General features: G+C 40.3%; 1 protein-coding gene across 4 annotated transcripts in view; it reads right to left on the bottom strand.

Moving 5' to 3' along the window:
* Positions 1-1,556, bottom strand: part of VPS13A (vacuolar protein sorting 13 homolog A) — a 242,767-nt gene extending 241,211 nt beyond the window's left edge. For 3 of the 4 annotated variants that reach the window (XR_008956869.1, XM_026518816.4, XM_026518815.4), the window contains exon 1: positions 1,245-1,549. Coding sequence is in view for 3 of the 4 variants with exons in the window: in XM_026518816.4 (XP_026374601.1) it covers positions 1,245-1,344 (100 nt within the window). In the remaining variant the exon portion in view is untranslated. Of the gene's footprint in view, positions 1-1,244 lie in introns of all 4 variants that reach the window. The other variant, XM_026518814.4, reaches the window with a different exon arrangement.
* Positions 1,557-19,321: the final 17,765 nt, after the last annotated feature.

The raw sequence follows: 19,321 nt of genomic DNA, 5'->3' as shown, positions 1-19,321 counted from the left end.
AGCAAAACAAATAAAACAATCTTCAAGTTTCTGATACCGTTCAGAGGTGCAGAGCTAGCACCAACGTCCCTGGTTCTTGCCGTCTGACTCTATCATGCTACCAGATACCAACGGCAGTAACAAGAGGTTCTCTATCGAGCTAATTATCTACTCACACTCTTTCATAAAGGAGGAAAAGCAAGATAAATAAATATCTTAGAAGAGGGTGCATATTAACAGTTAAGTCCAAAGTCAAACAAACAAAAAACCCTAACTTTGGCCTAGGAGATTCACTTCGTAGGGAAAAGGAATCTAATTGACAACCGGTGCTTAAAATAAAGGGTAGAATACAAAACAGATGGAAGCACTAATAACGACGCTCCAAATAAGGGAGCGCAACAGAGTACACGGATACCATTGTCAAGCTTTGGTCCTTCATCTAAGTAACCTAAGCGCATGTTCATCCCCGCGTTCGTAGGTCTGAGAAGTTGCAAAGCGCACCCAGTTTCTTTAAAAAAAAAAAAAAAAAAAAAAAATCACTCTGACCCACAAAATTCCAAAGCCTTACAAACGTGACACACTCCTGGGTCAGGCTGTGAACTGAAAACCACCAGCCAACCATTTGAGTTGATTGTGCACAGGAGTTTCTCTGTTATCAGCAGAAACCAGGCCAGCAAACCGAATTCAGCTGGGGTGGCTGGAAAGGGGAGCCGAGAAGACACTACGGTTCAGCCACACGCCCGGGCTGGGGAAGAAGGCAAGGAAGAGGGCGTCTTCGATCACCGGCGCCTTGCCTTCACGTGCGAGGCAACGTGCGCCACTCCGTGGGCTCTCCCGAGCCTTCGTCATAACCCAAGGGGTACAACATGACAGGGACGGGACCAAGCCCGGGGGCATCTCGTGGCCTCCCCCACGCCCCGCACACCTGAAGCCGGACAGCACGGGGCGACGGGCAGAGAATCTGCCCTCCACGCCCTCGGAGTCCGCCGCGGGTCCCCTCAAGCCGCCCGGCTCGGAAAAGAGGGACTTTTCATTCCGCACCCCCGACACCAACCCCAACCCCCTGCTACCAGAATATAAACAACTCGCGGGCAGAGGCCCTGGAACCGCCGCCCGGCTTTACGTAATTTAACCCCGAGGCGAGCGGCGGCAGGTGGTGGCGCCCGGCGAGTGAGGGGCCCGAGGCCCCGAGAAAGCAAAGGCTGGCTCCGACAACCAGGGGCCGGGAGGAAAACGAGATTGAGGGGCGGCGGCGGTCTCGTTACCTCCCCAGATGCCCAGAGTGAGCTGAGACGTGTCCAAGTTCACCACATAGTCCCCCAAGAACCGGTTCAACACGTCCACGACCACCGACTCGAACACCATTTTCCTCAGCCGCGGTGGCCACGGCAGCCGCCCCCCCGCGGTCCTTCTTCCAGCGCCTGACCTCCCGCGGCCTCCCTCGAGACCGCTCGGTTCACCGGCTCCCGGGCGGCTCCCACTAGAAATGCCCCGGCGCGGGACACGCAAACCCTCCGCGAGCCCTGCGAGGGGCGGAGGTGGCCACTCGCTCCGCGCTTGCGCACGGTGGACTCCAGGGCGGGGGCGGAGCTCCGCGCCGCCCCGCGCGCGCCTGCGGGAAAGAAGCAAGGGCGGCTGCGCGACCGCTCCTCTGACGCGTGCCCTTTCCATGCAGAACCCGCCTCCTTTTACTTGTTGGCCCCGCCTCCCCCTCATCACCAGGCAACGGGAGGAGCGTAGGAGTGGCCAGTTTTTTTCCGACCCCGCCCTCACCGGCCGACCAGTGTCCTGACCCGCGACGGGGGCGGGGCCGGGCGCGGCGGTTACACCTGCCAGGGAACGCCCGTCGCCCTACATTGGAGGCGACCCCGCACGAGGACCAGTAGGACCTGCACCTAAGCCAGGCGTGGGCAAATTCCAGTCCTTTCGCGGTCAGGCCGTAGGCGTCTCAAGGGAGGGTCCTAGGGACCCCCCTCCCCCCAGGTTCCTGCGTCCGGCCGGCCTGTGTCTGGACGCCTGTAACTGCCCCGCCCGGTGCTCGGAGCGCGAGGCCAGGATGCGCGTCGGGTGACTTAATTTAACCAGCTGCAAATCGTCCCAGGAAGGCAGGGGGGAGGGCAGTGAAGAGTAATGCCACGCCCTCCTTCCGGGCATCTGAGATGGCACTCTTTTTTTGGTCAAATTATTCACAGGGAGCCTCCTTTCAACCCTTAGAAAGTTCTTTCAGATTCAGAGTTAGTCAACCAGTCCAGAAACTGCTGAACGCCCTTCAGGAAATACTGTGATACCTAGACTCAACCCTTGAGCCTTATGAAATGACTGACGTAAACTAAATAATAATTAGAGCTCTTTCAGCCCCTTCGCACCCCCATTTGACCTTATATAAGAAATAGGACCAAATGCCTGAGCTCACAGATGCTGGATGTTAAGTATGGAGAACTATAATTAATCACCGCCCTCTTAAGGATTTAAGATGTAGGAATGTACTTTGAACTTTTTCTCTGTGCATCCTTTACTTTAAAGGGAAACCTCAAGGGGACTGGCAAGGCTAGAAGGGGAAGCTAGGGAGTCTTAGTACTCAATCACAGGAAGAATTGTCAATTATAGACCCTCAACAGAAGAATCTCCAGAGGAAAGAATCGTCAATTACAGGCCCCAACAGGGAAAGAGATACATTACATCTCCTGTAAGAAATCAACTACCCCTGAAACTCAGCTGATGAGAAACTTTCATCACCCTGAACTCTTGCTTCTCTCCAACTGACTTGCTCAAAACAACCCCTCCTGGGGCTCCTGGGCGGCTCAGTCGGTTAAGTACTTGCTTTCTGCTCAGATCATGATCTCAGAGTCCTGGGATCAAGCACTGGGGCAGGGTCCCCGCTCAGAGGAGAGTCTGCTTGTCCCTCTGCCCCTCCTGGTTCCCCCATTGTGTGCTCTTTCTCTCTCTCTCTCTCAAATAAATAGATAAAATCTTAAAAAAGAAAAAAATACAACGCCTCCCAAGTTTCGCCTCCATAAAATAATGTATCTCACTTTTGTTTTTTAGACTTGCCTATGGTTTTGAGATAGCTTGCTCGTCCTATGTTGTAATTCTCTGCTGTTCCCAAATAAACCCAACTTTTGCTGGTAAAATAACTGGCAATTTTATTTTTAAGGTTAACAGTATCACCAATAAATAATGCCTCTGATGACTTTCTGTTAATTCCTGTATCATTTTAGTACGTTTTGTATGCAGTGACCCAATTTTTTTTTAAGGCTTAAGGTTTGTCTTTGCAAGTAAGAATGCCTGGCAAAAAAAAAAAAAGTATAAAATCTTGTTTTACATGAGTTCATAAATTATTTTCATACAATTTCATATTTGAAGGGTCTTTATTATATCACCAATTCAATCTCTTGATCTTGACAATCACGAAGCGTAGATGTTAGGGATCGATCTAAGGTGACATAACTAATGTTCTGTAGAAACAGAGCTGGAACCTGGCTCCTCTTACTGACTCTGCTCTACCACCCAACCAGACTACCATAGAAAACTGTACCTAGAAACTGATAGAGGCTGAAATGCCCAGAATAGGGAAAAGCCCATAATGAGGTATTTTGCTACTGTAGTATTATTTAGAAGAAGCCAGAAAGAAGCTACAAATTCCACTATTAAATCTAGCACCATAAATTTAAAGTGGAAGAACTCCAGAACTCAGTGCAAAAATACATTTTAAATAGCTTGCAAACACTTCATACTAGTTTTCTATAATCCTGAAAAATCCTCTGGAATCAGATGAAGGAGGAGTGTAACTGCTGAAAATTTAGAACTATAAGCATTTCATTGATAAAGAGAGTAATGAAAGAAATTCTGCTGAGCAAGTGTTAGACATATACAAGAAGATGCATATTGTAACTGTATTCTTCTCTAGTGTTAGGTGCAATATCATGAACACACATTTCCTAATTAGTAAAAGGTACAATGTTACAGTCAATCCTCTTGTTGCTTAATCCATCTGAGGAAATTTGTAAGCAAAAATATAGTAATGTCATCATGTAAAAGATAATTTCACTAAACCATTAAACAAAATACTTGCGGAACCTTGAAAAATAAGTCCAAAGACTACCAAAAAAAAAAAGTGTTCTAAGTTTCAAATTAGGGAATATATCAGTGTAAGGTGTTTTTTGTCCTCCAGATCAAAATTTAAATGCTATACTTCATTGTTTGATCAGATTTAAAAAAAACTTTTTTTGAGTGAACCCTAACTGCAATATGATCCAACTTTCCAATAAATCCCTAACTTTGCAAGTAGGATTTGCTGTCTTCTGCTTACTTGACAAGCCACAGCTTTCCATCTTTGAAGTTTTGTCATGCTGGTAGTTATCGTGGACATTTTTTTCCCCTAATTAATTCCTCTGTCCACAAGTAAGTATCATTTGTCCTGACCTCATTCCCCATGTGAGGTCAGCACTGTGGGAGCAGGCTGGACGGCCAGATAGCAAAGCCACTGAAGCAGACCACATTCCCAAATACGTTCGGCTCCTGGAGGAAGAGTTCTAGAAGATGGCCATGCTACAGGAAAAGTTTTACTGACGTAGCTTCACAGAGCCCTGGGCTCCCATCTCAGTTAATGGTTTAGAAATTATAAACAATTAAAAGTTATTCGGATTTATGTGTTCCAAAACCTTAAAAAAAACCACACACACACAAATTTGTTGGAAAGAAGATATAAGTAAAAGGTTGAGAAATTTATAAGAACTTTACTCAGGCAGTGTTAGTAAAAATGTAAATCGATGCAATCTTTCTAAAAGGCAGTTTGTAAATATCTACAAACGGATATATACATATTTATGATACATAGGTATATTCATACATACATATACATATGTATGACTTTTTTTTAAGATTTTATTTATTTATTTGACAGAGAGAGAGCCAACAAGAGAGGGAGCACAAGCAGGGGGAGTGGGAGAGGAAGAAGCAGGCTCTCAGAAGAGCAGGGAGCCCGATGCGGGGCTCGATCCCAGGACCCTGGGATCACGGCCTGGGCCAAAGGCAGACGCTTAATGACTGAGCCACCCAGGCGCCCCAACATACATATGACTTTTGACTCAACAATCCCACTTCTAATGATTTACTCTAAGAAAACACAAAAATTTAAAAAGCTGTCACCACAAGAACATTCATTAAAGCATTATTTATAACAGCAAAAAACTGGAAAAAGCTAAATATCCATAGGGAAGCTGGTTAAGTGTACAGGCACACACAATGGGTTATTATTCAGGCTTTAAAAATGATAATGCAGGGGCGCCTGGGTGGCACAGCGGTTAAGTGTCTGCCTTCAGCTCAGGGCGTGATCCTGGCGTTCTGGGATCGAGCCCCACATCAGGCTCCTCTGCTATGAGCCTGCTTCTTCCTCTCCCACTCCCCCTGCTTGTGTTCCCTCTCTCGCTAGCTGTCTCTCTCTCTGTCAAATAAATAAAATCTTTAAAAAAAAAATGATAATGCTGATCTATACTAATATGGAAGGAAGTCAATAATATATGCTTGTGAGAAACAAGAGACAGAATAGCATCATACCAATATTATAAATTACAAACATGTTTTAAGTGTGCAGAGAATATATGTAAATATAGATATGTATATACACAAGAAAGAAATGTAAAAGTATGACCACCAACTGTTAATAGCAATTATTTTTTTCTCATGTTTATACTTAAATTCTAGTTAGTTAACAAATATGGTAAAACTGGTTTCAGGTGTAGAATTTAGTGATTCATCACTTACAAATAACACTCAGTGCTCATCATAAGTGCCTTCTTTAATGCCGGTCGCCCATTTAGCCCATCCCCCACCCAGCTCCCTCCAACCCTCAGTTTGTTCTTTACTGTTAAGAGTCTCTTATGGTTTGATAACCTCTCTCTCTCTTTTTTCCTTTCCTGTATGTTCGTTTGTTTTGTTTCTTAAATTCCCATATGAGTGAAATCATATGGTATTTGTCTTTCTCTGACTGACTTATTCTGCTTAGTGTAATACCCCTAGCTCCATGGCAAGATTTTGTTCTTTTTGATGGCTGAGTAATATTCCATTCTGTGTATGTATACCACATCTTTATCCATTTATTCATCCATTGGTCGATGGACATTTGGGCTCTTTCCATGGTTTGGCTATTGTTGCTAATGCTGCTATAAATATCAGGGGGGTCGTGCCCCTTTTAATCTGTATTTTTGTATCCTTTGGGTAAATACCCAGTAGTGCAATTGCTGGGTCATAGGGTAGTTCTATTTTTAACTTTTTGAGGACCCTCCATACTGTTTTCCAGTGTGGCCGCACCAGTTTGCATGCATTTTATATGCACTTATTGTAAGAGGGTTCCCCTTTCTCCACATCCTCACCAACACCTGTTGTTTCCTGTGTTGTTAATTTTAGCCATTTTGACAGATGCAAAGTAGTATCTCATCATGGTTTTGATTAGTATTTCCCTGATGATGAGTGATGTTGATCATCTTTTCATGTGTCTGTTAGCCATCGGTATAACAGCGGTTATCTTCAGATGGTGAGACTTTGGTCTTTTTTTTTTTTTTTTATAGTGAGCATGGATTTTTTTCCCCCAAAACCAAAAAAAGCTGTTTTATATTATAAGAGTACTACAAAGGAAGTATAATACAACTTCTCTTATCATACTCATTGAAATGTTTTTAGCCTAAAGCAAATCAGCTTTGGAGATTTTGAACGATGGAAATTGAGTTTCACTACATTCAACTATATATCATACACTTAGAACATTAAAAAAGGAAATATAAACTTAATTTATTCCTCTAAACTGTTGAAGAGAGATCTATCAGAAATGTTATTATATGAATTATATTATATAATTCTTCAGGAAAATTGCTCTCCCAAAATTGGACCCAACAGAAGTTTGTGAGCAAGTTCTCAACCCTGGTGGTGAATTGATGAAAAGATTTGTGTGAACTCTTAAAAGCATATAAGCACAGGAAAATCTGTTCACTATTATTAGCTACTGGGGAAATGAAAATTAAAACTGTAAATGAGATATCACTATACATCAACCAGAATGGTCACAAAAAAAATGTTGTAACACCAAATGCTGGTGAGGATGCAGAGAAACTGGTTCATATGTGCATTCATTGTGGAAATGTGACATGATACAGCTACTCTGGAAAAGAGTCTGACAATTTCTAAAGCAAAATTGTAAAAAACCAAAAAAAAAAAAAAACCTAAATATGCACCTATCATACAAGCCAGCAATTGTACTTCCAGACATGTATCCTAGAGAAATGAAAACCACGTTCGCACAAAAACTTGTACAAGAAAGTTCATAGCAATTTCATTCATAACAGGCAAAACTGGAAATGACCCAAAAACTTTTCAACAGAGGAATAAAAACAAATTGTATGTAGTACAGCCACACCATGGAATACCATTCAGCAATAAAAAGGAATGAACTAGCCATGCTATACACAACCTGGATACATCTCAGGGCATTATGCTGATTCTATGTACAAAAATGTTCTTGAAATAGAATTAGAGATATAAAACAGATTAGCAGTTGCCAAAGGTTAGTATGGGGAGGAGGAACAGGTGTGGCTACAAATGGTTATAGCAGGAAGGAACCTGTGTTTATGGAGCACTTCTGTATCGTGATTGTGGTAGCGGCTAAATAAAATTACATAAAACTACACACACAAATAAGTGCATATAAAATGCATGAAAACTGAATAAGCTCTATGGATGGTACCAAAGTCCTTAATATCCTGGCTTTGACACCACACTACAGTTATGCAAGATGGGGAAACTGGTGAATATACTGGGACCTCCTGGTAATTTTTTTGCAACTTTCTATAAATGTAAAATTATTTTGAAATAATTTTCTTAAAGGCTCTGATAATGTGGGGTCTGGTTAGGTGTGTCCCTGAGAATGAGATGAGCCTGAGAAGTATGAGATTGTACACAATGCTTTATTATCCCTGTGCAGGGTGCTTGGTAAAATGTTCCCAAAGGAAAAGTATCTGACTATGACGCCTTATCAGAACATATCAAAATATCAATTACTCTGTGCTTGATACATATACATTTTTAATACCGTATCTATTGAAAGAAAGAACAAATGTTGGCTCTGAAGCCACAGCCAACTCTCACCACACTGAGCACACGGCCAGGGAAGTAGATTAATACTCCAAGAGCGACTCAACAGGTTTTGCACCTGGTTAGAGGGCGCAAAAACCCGAGGCTGTGATTGTGGAGTGAAGTTGCAGCCCCAAGAGAAGAGACATGGGAACCTCAGCTTGGACTCCCCACTGCTGGGCTCTGGGAGGCGGATGCAGAGAAAGAAAGAGGAAGCATGTGGAAAGCAAGACTCTAGACCCAGAATTAGGTTCCCAGTGGCAGGGCTGTGGTGAATCCAGGGAAGGCAATCTAATCTCAAGAGAGTATCCAGAAGGATCCTCTAAAAACTGTGTCACTTCCATACTCCAAAGCTGCTGTTGTACCGCTCACATCATCATGGGAATGGTCACAGCCCTCACAGTGGCAGATAAGGCCCTCCACAATTGGCCTTCCACTCCACCCTACCCTTATCTAGGAATGCTCTTTCCTCTGGTATTTGCAGACTCACTCTTGTTGCTCTCAGGTCATTTTCTCAGCCCTTTCTTGAATAGCTTGGTTAACATAGGTTGCCGGCTCCCCGCCCCTCAGAACTTCTCTGTTTACCTTCCCCGCTTTATAGCTTTCCTCAGAGCACTTACCACCTGATACGCTATGCTTTTTACTTAATTATTTTGTGTCCGTCTCTCTCTCTCCGCTGTAATGTGTACAATATAATGTAAGCTACTCAAGGACAATTATTCTTGTTTTGCTCATTGTTCCATCCTCTGTGCCTAGAACAAGGTAGGCACACATTCGTGGAAGGCAGGAGAGACAGGCATGCCTGCCGAGTGTTGCATTAATGCCTGTCAGCTCCAAACCCATCCTTCTATTTTTAGCTCTGGCCATGGGGCCGGCCCGGCAAACCACACTCAGCTTGGGCAGCCGGCTCCTGGTTGGGCTCTGCCAAGAGGGGGCGCTAGAGGAGTTAGAGGAGGAAGGAGAGACCCGGTCCTTTCTGTTGGCTCCTTGCAGGGCCGCCTGTCTACTCCCTTTTCTTAGGAGCCTCCCCCACAACCCTTCTTAGCCGGGGCAGCAGCACTTCCTTTAGCAGCCCCTGAATCCGACTTGCATTTTCCCTAACTTGCAGAATCATCATCATCTCAGCATCTCAGGGACTTCAGAACCAACCTCACCGTTCCGCCCTCTCTGTTTGCTCCTGCATCTGGGAGACACGCAGCGAGGCGAATCCCTCCTTGGAGGCCCGAGTTTGAGCTGGAGGGCTCCTCTTCCACGTGTACTGGTCTGTCCTTTTGCTCACTCGTCCCTCGGGGTTCTATCCGCTTCCTGCAGTAGCTACTTTGGTGATAGGTTAAAGCTCTCTTTTCACTTTTTTACTGCTAACCAATTTTGGACCTTATTCGTTGTTCTGTATACATCTCTGTGCGGGGAGCAGAGTCAGGACCCGCGTTTAAGTCCCTGCGGGAGACATGTTCGGGTGAGAGAGGGAGGTGGTATCCCTAAAGGGAGTAAATGTAAACTGTGGGTGAGTAGGGAAGCCAGACTCAGGGCCAGAGAGAGTATTAAGTGTCAGGACTGGCAACAACCGCCAGACTATAATTAGTAATGAATCCAACGATCAAGGACTCTGATCATTTAGAACGGGTCAGGGAATGAGTGTGAAGTGGGTCAAGATGGCGGCTGCAGAAGGCAGGCTGCTCGTACGAGGTGCTGGGGGTCTGTTCTTCAGTCTTGTGGCACAGGGGCAGTGGGGTAAAGTGGTTCACTACAAGCTGAATCCACTATACCACTCCCCTCCGTGTTTATTCAGTCCAGCCTCCCCATTCCTGAGCCCAACTTGATTTAGGCAGTATTTGAAAGATCCCCCCAGATACGTACTCTCTGCCCACCTGGACTTCTGAACATGGAGCACTATCTCCCACTTCTGTTCTCTTTCCTCCCTTTGTAAACCACTGAGTGCACCAGGGGCTGTGCGACTCTGTGTGTTGCTGCTTCTGTGAACCCTTCCCCAGAGCCTGGGCCACCTCAATGTGCAGTTCTAAGGCCAACCTCTGTCACTCTGCCTTGCCTACCCTACCCAGCCTGTTAATGTAAGTCAACCGAAATACCCCGATAGGAGCCAGGGACCAGGATGGAGTAGGAAAGTCCAGAGTTAGTGCCAGAAAGTCATTGTTGAGATTTAGGTGTAAGGCAGTTTAAATGAATAGAAAGGTGTAAGTCAGGGGCACCTGGGTGGCTCATTCAGTTAACCAGCGGACTCTTGATTTCAGCTCAGGTCAGTCTTGGGGTCCTGGGATGGAGCCCCATCTCAGGCTTCCTGCTCAGCTGGGAGTTTGCTTGAGGATTTCTCTCCCTCTCCCTCTGCCCTTCCCACTGCTTGCATGCCTGCACTCCCTCTTTCTCTCTCAAATAAATAAATAAATCTTAAAAAAAAAAAAGAAAGAAAGAAAGAAAGAACGAAAGAAAGGCATAAATGAAATGGAGGTTATAAAGGTAGAATTTATGAACTCTGAAAACTGATGAACTATAATCGATGAGGTAAATAAAATAATACCAAGATTGTGTCCTTCATAGTAACTGGAACATGAAAGCAAGGTATTGGTTTTACGGGTGATGATGAGAAATTCTGTTTTTGGTTGCTTCCATGAGAGCTGAAATCTAGGGGAAAATATCTAGGACACAGTGTAGTTTGTCTAGGGATAGTTAGAAATTAAAAAATGAGGTCCCAGTGAAAGTCCAGGACAATCACAGACACTTGAGACTGCCCTACAAAGAAGCAATTATCCATGCGTCATGTGTGGATGCCACTTAGAAGTAAAGGAATGTAGAGAAAGAAAAGCAGACCAAGGATTGAACAGTGAAGAAACATTCTCATTTAGGGAAGAGCCAACTGAACATGAGAGGGGAAGCTTAGGAAAGAAGTCAGTGTACCTGGAGCGGGACGACACAGACGTCCAAGAAGGACGTACAGGAGGAAGGGTGGTCAACACGATCAAAACTGTACAGATGTTAAGAAAGACGAACACTGAAAAAACACAACCAAATTTAGCTATTTAATGAACACTTACAAAGTCTTTTGTTTCACTTCCCAAGAGATGTCTAACCAAAGTCATTTAAAAAGTAGATTTTGATAACAAAAGTGTTACTAGCAAATTTGAACCTTACGCTTACCAATAGTATGCTTAATTTAGAAAATTAAATTCATGTCAACACCTATCAAGTGCTTAAATGCATATAGCCCCTTCTATATTAAAATAGAGATTCATTTTCAGTGAGGGTTCATTAATTAACGCCATACATGTCCACATTATTTTTTGTATCTTTGCAGTATTTAAACCCTTCTTGTTCTAGTATATGCTTTTATTATCACAATATAACATCATTCCTGGTAAGAATCTAAACTGATCTATAAATAAACCAGTCACCTCCACATATCCTATTTTCTGGCTGCTTTAATCACAGTTTGTCTCTGCAATCTTTATTTAACAACCACTTGGGTGGAAATATGCTAATCTATAAGTAGGTATTTAACAAACTCTTTATAAAACTGTTTTCTAAGTTTACGTACTTCTGTAAGTCTTGACAAGATATTCCATTACCAACACCATAGGCATATATGTGGGGCTATGAGAAAACAAATCCCTTGTTCCCCAGTCTACATACATAGCCACATAGACAGATGTAATGTAGAAGTTGTAGTATGCTCCAGAATTTTAGCAATAATATTGTCCATGTCATGTGGAGATGGCTTATGTAATTTATATATACACATACATAATTCACATTATATATACAATCCACAGTATATATAATTGACTATATATACATATATACATGGTTTACATGTAGCATCACAGATGGAGGATAGATTTTTAATAACAACAACAAAAAAGACTGTTGGTGCATTTGAGCCTCATGTATACCAAAAGTGTTTATATTTAAAATAGTTTTTTAATTCAACAATTGCTTATTACGTAAACCTGATAGTCTAAAGTCTGCTACTGTTCACATATTACAAGACCTTATTTTCTAAGGAGCACAACATAATATGCCCAGAATCTCTTCCTTGAGGGTAATCATGGTATTTTTCTACTACTAATAAAAGTAGTCTCCATCAATTAGTTATCACATTTACACTGTTCTTAGATTATACACTGTGCTTTTTCTGTCCAAGGAAAGTCTGAGTCAGATGCACTAATTTGGTTTTGTTAGTGTTAAATTAGCTGAGTCAAGCATCAGCTACTGAGTCAAATGCTCGGTTTTTTTTTCCTCAAAGCAAGTTAAAAGAGCACCATCTAGTGGAATTTCTGACATACTATCCTTTCAAATTGGTCTTCAAATTTAGTCAATTTTTTAATACAAATTTTCTTTTAACTAATAATGATTATAAATCAACTCTTCTATATTTTCTAAAATAAATCCTAAACATATTTCAACTAAACTGAAGATTAAATATCAAAATCAATAATTCATTTATGGCATTTAACCACATATTTTAACTACTGAATTGGTTTCTCCTTAAGTATTATCGCATACTAAGGAGTTGCTTACTTTTCATGCAGATTTATATCTTTTTATATTTTTTAATTTTTTTAGATTTATATCTTTTTAAAGAAGACTTAATTGACTGCATTTTTATGTTACTGAATGCAAATATGACTTTGTGTTTCCTGCAACATTGCGTGTTAGTGGGTCAGTTCCTAAACACAGAGAAAATGTCATTCTATTCACTAGCTATGTCAGGCATTTGAGCTGGTCTTTGAGGAGGTTCTGACGATTTAGGGATAGAATTCCAACTTACTCTGTTAGTGGCTATGCCCCATACAAACGATTTGACTTTTTCCCCACCTGCATAAAATTCATCGATCCATTTGATCTAAAAAGATAAACATAGTGACTGCCTCAGCTTGAAATACTGATTTCATTATCAGACCAAAGGTCTTGTGAACAATGTGAGCGGTAAATGGTGTGTGTGTCTTTTTAATCCTGGAAACACACAAAACAAATGCATAAAAGTGGTTGCGCAAACATATGGGCTGATGGGAAGACAGGTTTATAGTGTCCACCTGAGTTCTCTTTTCACTTTTGTTTGCTTATTCCCTTACTCCCTTATTTTTCTGTTTTGTTCCTTTTAGTCTCTATTCCTCAAATTCCCTAAATGATTGCTCCTCACATTAAGGTCTCTCTACCAATGCCTCCTCATCAAAGAGGCTTTCCTTGACAGCCCTATCAAAAATAGCACCATGCCTCTGCCCCTACCTCCATTCTGAGACATGATTTCCATATCCTGTCTCCTTACAGTACTTACCATTACTAACTCTTACAATACGTAGTTGTTTATCTTCTGTCGCTCTCTGTAATAATTTCAACATTGGCTCCATTATTTTACCTATCTCTGTAGCTTGTCATTTAACTCTGTAACATTCTACCATTTGACTCCACATTCGGTTGTGTGACTTGTTTAGGCCAGTGAGATATGAACAGATGGGTCGTGCACAGAGTTGGAAGGACGCTTGCTCAGTTGAGCTTGCTCTCTCCCTCGTGGCAATAGAGCATACCTGGACTGGGCTAACAGAGGATGGACAATACATGGGAAAATGCCATGTCACCAGGGTTGCCCCAGCTAGCCTAGTTAAGTTGCCTTTCAGGCTTGTGTTTTGGAAACTCTTAACAATAATGAATGTTCTTTAAGACACTTTTGGGGATGGCTGTTATATAGCAATCACTAACTCATACACCCTCCCTACAGTGTAAACTCCCTGGGTGCAAGGAACGTCTATGTTTTCTTCATTGTTACATCCCTAGCACCCAGCACTGTGCCTGGCAAGTCGCATAAATGAATGGGGTGGTCAGGCCATATGTTATACTACAGCTTAAGTAATAGCTTTTCTGATGGTCTGTCTTTATATCAGGATAGATTCAATAACCTGGAAAGAAAGGGGTAGGCTACTTATCCAACAAGCAATTCTCAAAAATTCTTTTTTCTCTCAATCAAACTTTTGACAAACAGTAAGGAGTAGTGAGTTCAAGGTTATGTGTCTTACCAAGTATTTTCTTTTCTTAAGTAACCTCTCCCCCCAATGTAGGACTCAAACTTACAGCCCTGAGATCGGGAGTTGCATGCTTTACTGATTGAGCTAACCAGGCACCCCTCTTACCAAGTGGTTTCAGTGTAACTATTTTAAGTGCACAGTAAAATGCTATAATAATGAACTCAAAGGAACTGGAGTTGTGACTGGCTTTCTTCTATGATCATTGAGTAGCATAACAAAGAAATTTAAGAAAGCCATCCCATCTCCACATAGAACTGGGCACAGGGTATACCTTGTGATCAAAGGATCATTTTGAATGAGATATACAATGAAAATGAATGAGTAAGCAAGATACAAAGTTCTGTGGTCTGACTACAATATTTTAGCCTGAACATTTTTTTTTAAAAGAGGTATTACCAATCTATCACCTAAGCTTTTCTTTGACAGTGTAATAAAACACTCATTACATGTCTATTTTTAAGAATTTTTACCCCCAATCCAAATTAAATAAGATGTATTACCTTATGTTATAAAGTTATTACCTCCTTGGGACACCTGGGTGGCTCGGGGAGTTAAGCGTCCCACTCTTGATTATGGCTCAGGTCATGATCTCAGGGTAGTGAGATCGAGCCCCTCATCAGGCTCTCACTACTCTTCATCTCTCTCTCTCTCTCTAAAAAAAGTAATAAATTAAAATTTAATTAATTAAAATAATTAGCTCCAAGCCAAGGTTTTATCAACTTAATATGACATTTATATTAACATCTGGGCTGGATATATTAACATCCTGTGCATTGTAGGATGTTTAGCAGCATGCCTGGCCTCTATCCAATGTCTCAAGATATTGCTATATGTCCCATTAAGAGCAGAATCACCCCCAGTTGAAAACCACTTTTCTAAGTTAATAATTATTGGTGGAATAACTACTGTAAAGTATGTTTTGTTTTTAAATGATTTTTAAAACCCTTCTATTTTGATATAGTTGTAGTTCACATGCAGTCATAAGAAATACACAGAATCCCCCCAAATTCAAAGAATTCCATCCAGTGGCAGTGTCTTGCCAAACTATAGTACAAAATCACAATAAGATATTGTCATTCATACTGTTAAGATCCAGAGCACGTCCATCACCACAAGGATCATTCATGTCATGTCAAGGATCATTTATGGGCACACTCACTTTCCCTCCTACACATCTGTCTTAAACCACTAGTTTGTCTTTCATTTCTATAATCTTGTCATTTTAGGAATGCTCTGTAAATGGGGCAATACAGTATATAATCCTTTGGAGTTGGCTTTCTTCACTCAGCATAATTCTCTAGAGATTCATCCATGTCGTTGCATGTATCAATACTTTGTTCTTTACTGTTAAGTAGTATTCCGTTGTATGGACACACCACAGTTTGTTGACCATTCATACATTGAGGAATATGTGGATTATTTCCCATTTTTGGCTACTATGAATAAAGTTGCTATAAACATTCATGTACAGGTTTTTGTGTGAACATAAATTCTTCATTTGTCTGCGATAAATGCCCACAAGTGCAATTGCTGGGTTGTATGGTAGTCTCATCTTCAGTTTTTTAAGCCATTGCTGAACTGTTTTCCAGAGTGGCTATCCAGTTCCTTCAACCCCATTTGTTGAAAAATCCATCCTTCCTCCAGTTAATTGCTTTTGTGCTTTTGTCAAAAGCATTTGCACATATTTGTGTGGGTCTGTTTCTGGGTTCTCTGTTCAATACACCTTAAAAGAACATAACAAAACCCAGATTGCACCAATATGACATTACAATGTCCAGCACCCAATAAAAAATTACCAAGCATGCAAAAAAAAAAAAAATCAGTAAAATGTCAGTGTCAAAAAAGAAATTATCTAAAAAGTAGCCAGATATACAAGTTAGTTTCATAATGTACCTGGGTGTCTATGATTTGAATTACAACTCTTTATGCCTCTGTCTCCTCAACTGTAAAATGGGCGTAATAATAGTACCTATCTCAGAGTTAAACTGAGGACTAAATAACTTAATATATAAAGCACTTGGCAGAGTGCCTAACACCTAGGAAACTTCATGAAAACATTAGTTGTTTTATTATTTTCATTACAATGAACTATTTACAATATTGCTTCTAAGAAAAAAAATTAATTGTTTTACTGCTCTGATGCCAGAAATACCGCAATGAATATGAAAGATATTTTTTGAATTTCTGTAGGAGTAATAGCTATGGGTTGTGAAGAAATACAGGGCCAAATACATTTCAAAAAAGCTTAAAGTATCCGTTAATAGAATAAGTAGAAGTAAAAGTTATATCTGTCAATTACACCACAGGAAAATACAAGGGGAAAAAAATCAAATGATCAATATATCAAAGAAAATTAATATCTTTTAAAGAATAAAACAATAAAGCATACTAAGCCAAAATATAAAGTAGGATAGGAAGACTAAAAATAAAATATCCGTCATTATACTAAATGTAATGGATTATTTCCTTTCTTGTTAGCCATAGACTGGGTTAAAGAACCAAATATAAATATAGATATATAGTATTGTAAGATATGCCTCTAAGTGAAAAAAAAAAACACAGAAAGATTGCTATAAAAGGCAGAGTTAAAATAAGAAAATTCAGCAAGAGAAATTCAAGGTGCTAATATTAATGTAAAATAAACTAGGATTCAGATAAAAAAAGAATAGGACAAAGAGAAATGTTTATATTGATAAAAAGTACAATCTACAAAGAAGCTAGGACAATTATATCACTTTATGCACCAAACCACAGAGATTCATAATACATAAACTAATTGAGACAGAGGAGAAGTTGACAGTTCCTTAAATAGATGGGGAATTTTTAACACACTGTTCTCAGGAAAAAAGATTCAGAAGATCTATATAATGACAGAAAATTGATTATCTATCTATGTCAGTATATAGACATATATGTAGGTGAATAATATAATCTTGGTATGTCGGAAGATTCTCTAAGCATGCCACTGAAGCCAAAGATTCCAAGAAAGTTTAAAGACAAATGATAAAGTGAGGAAAGGATTTTCAACATCACAATGTTAAAATTCAAGATAATCATATAAATTTAAAAGAACTCTCCAACAGAAAAGTACATATATGATTTAAATAGCCAATACATGAAAGGAGCAATATAAATGCTTAATAAATATATGAGAAGATGTCCAAGTTTTCAGGTAATAAAATAAATACAAATTAAAAATACAAGAAAACACTTCTCATCTATAAAATTGACAAAGATTAAAAAAATATCGATAGTAGCCTCATTCTGAAGGAAATGGTGAAGGAGAGCCTCGACGTTAGGGATAGCAGTAGAAATTGGTATAATCTTACTGGACAGCCATTTGACAATATATATCAAAAGTCTTTAAAGTGTGCTTAACATTGGGTCAAAACAGTCCACTTTTAGTAACTTTTTCTAAATAAAATATACCATTTATTGAAGTCTACCTCTGAGCCAGGCACTGTAGCAGGTGTTTTACAAACATAATAAGATTTAATCCTTACAACAACTCTGTAAGCAGATATTATCAATTTTTACAGGTGAAGGAACTAATGCACAGAAAATTTTATCAATAAGCCAGATATCAAACAGCTGGAATAGGAGTTTATATACAAGTCTATAAGATTTTTTGAAAAATGCACACATATTCACACCTGAAAGAATAAGGATGTTTACTGCAAAGTGTATCATAGAGAAAAGTAGAAAGTAGTATTCGTTATCCATTAACAGGGGATGTTATGTAAATGGAATCCATTCAAATCATATAAATTTTGAAAGAAAATGTATTTAGAAGACACTGGGTTTTTTAATTTGTTTTATTTATTTGAGAGAGAGAGAGAGAGAGAGGGAGAATGCAAGCACAAGCAGGGTGAGGGGCAGAAGGAGAGGGAGAGAATCCTCAAGCAGCATCCCCGCTGAGTGTGGAACCCCATGCAGGGCTCGATCCCAGGACCCTGAGATCATGACCTGACCCAAAATCAAGAGTCGGAGGCTTAACTGACTGAGCCACCTAGGCACCCTAGAATACATTGTTGAGTTAAAGCAACTGGTAGAAAAACAGTTTCATAGTAATAGCTCTTTTAAAAAAACACTATGTGCTAGGTGTGTCAGACACGTTTATTTCACTCTCTAAGCATTTGCATAGGAAGTAGTCTGAAAGGATTTGCACAATGGCTGTCTCCACGTTGTAGAATCAGGGATAATTTTTGAGTCCTTGTTTAGTTCTTTTTTTTTTTTTTTTTTGAAAGTAACTAAATTTATTTCAATGGGCATGTATTTATTTTGTAATCAGGAAAAAACAAAACAAAACCCTGTAAAAATGAGAGAGAGAAAAAGAGAGAGTGAGAGAAAGAAGATCTTGTAAATTAACCAATTAACTGGAACTTACTCATATTGTACTGATACACGCAAAAGCCAGGAGAGTGTGCTATGCTCCCATCTTTCTAAACCTTCTGTCTTTTTGAAAAGAGCCTTACAATTTCAAAAATGATCATCATATCTTATTGTAGATTCTTAATCAAGTTCCTGTAGTCATGATTTAGTTTTCAAAATGTTTGAAATATTTCAGAAAACCACCAAATGAAATAAAGCAGTCAAACAGGAGGTTTCTGATTTCCTGAACAGATTTATACGTGTAACTCAGAGGTCTTCATTTTCCCCCTTCCCAGAGGAGTACGGATACAGCCCAAAGGATGTAGGTTATAATGACAATAGAGCCTTCTCCCCTGCTAAATTCCTATATCATGGCACATCAGTCCCTACCCATGGTGGGATCCTGAGGGCTCCAGCTCTCTGAAGTAATTTGTTTGCCAGAGACCCTCGTTTTGAGCCCTTGTCTCCTCCCCCTTGCCTTGCCCACTATTGCCTGAAGGATGTAGTTTCTGATGACAATAATGTGTTGTTGAGGTACAAGAGGGAGCCAGGAGCATGATATTACCATGTTTGACTTTGCCACTATCAACTTGCTTACTTCAGGGACGTCAGTAGAATTGTTGACAGTTTTCCCTGAATGGGTCCTAGCAGCTGCTGTCTTCCATTAGACACAAATGAATGGTTAATTTTTTTTTTTTTAAACAGGGAGATCCTTTCTTCTTCCTTTTCCTTCTTTCCTTCCCTTTTTTTGGATAGTAAACTTCATTGTAAAATAAATTATACTTGTCAAAAGTTATAAAATAGAAAATAAAAATATA

The sequence above is a fragment of the Ursus arctos genome, unplaced genomic scaffold (assembly GCF_023065955.2).
Source record: "Ursus arctos isolate Adak ecotype North America unplaced genomic scaffold, UrsArc2.0 scaffold_33, whole genome shotgun sequence".
In the NCBI taxonomy this organism is placed as follows: Eukaryota; Metazoa; Chordata; class Mammalia; order Carnivora; family Ursidae; genus Ursus; species Ursus arctos.
The sequence above is the reverse complement of the archived record's forward strand: the minus strand, read 5'-3'. Positions and strand labels throughout refer to the sequence as shown.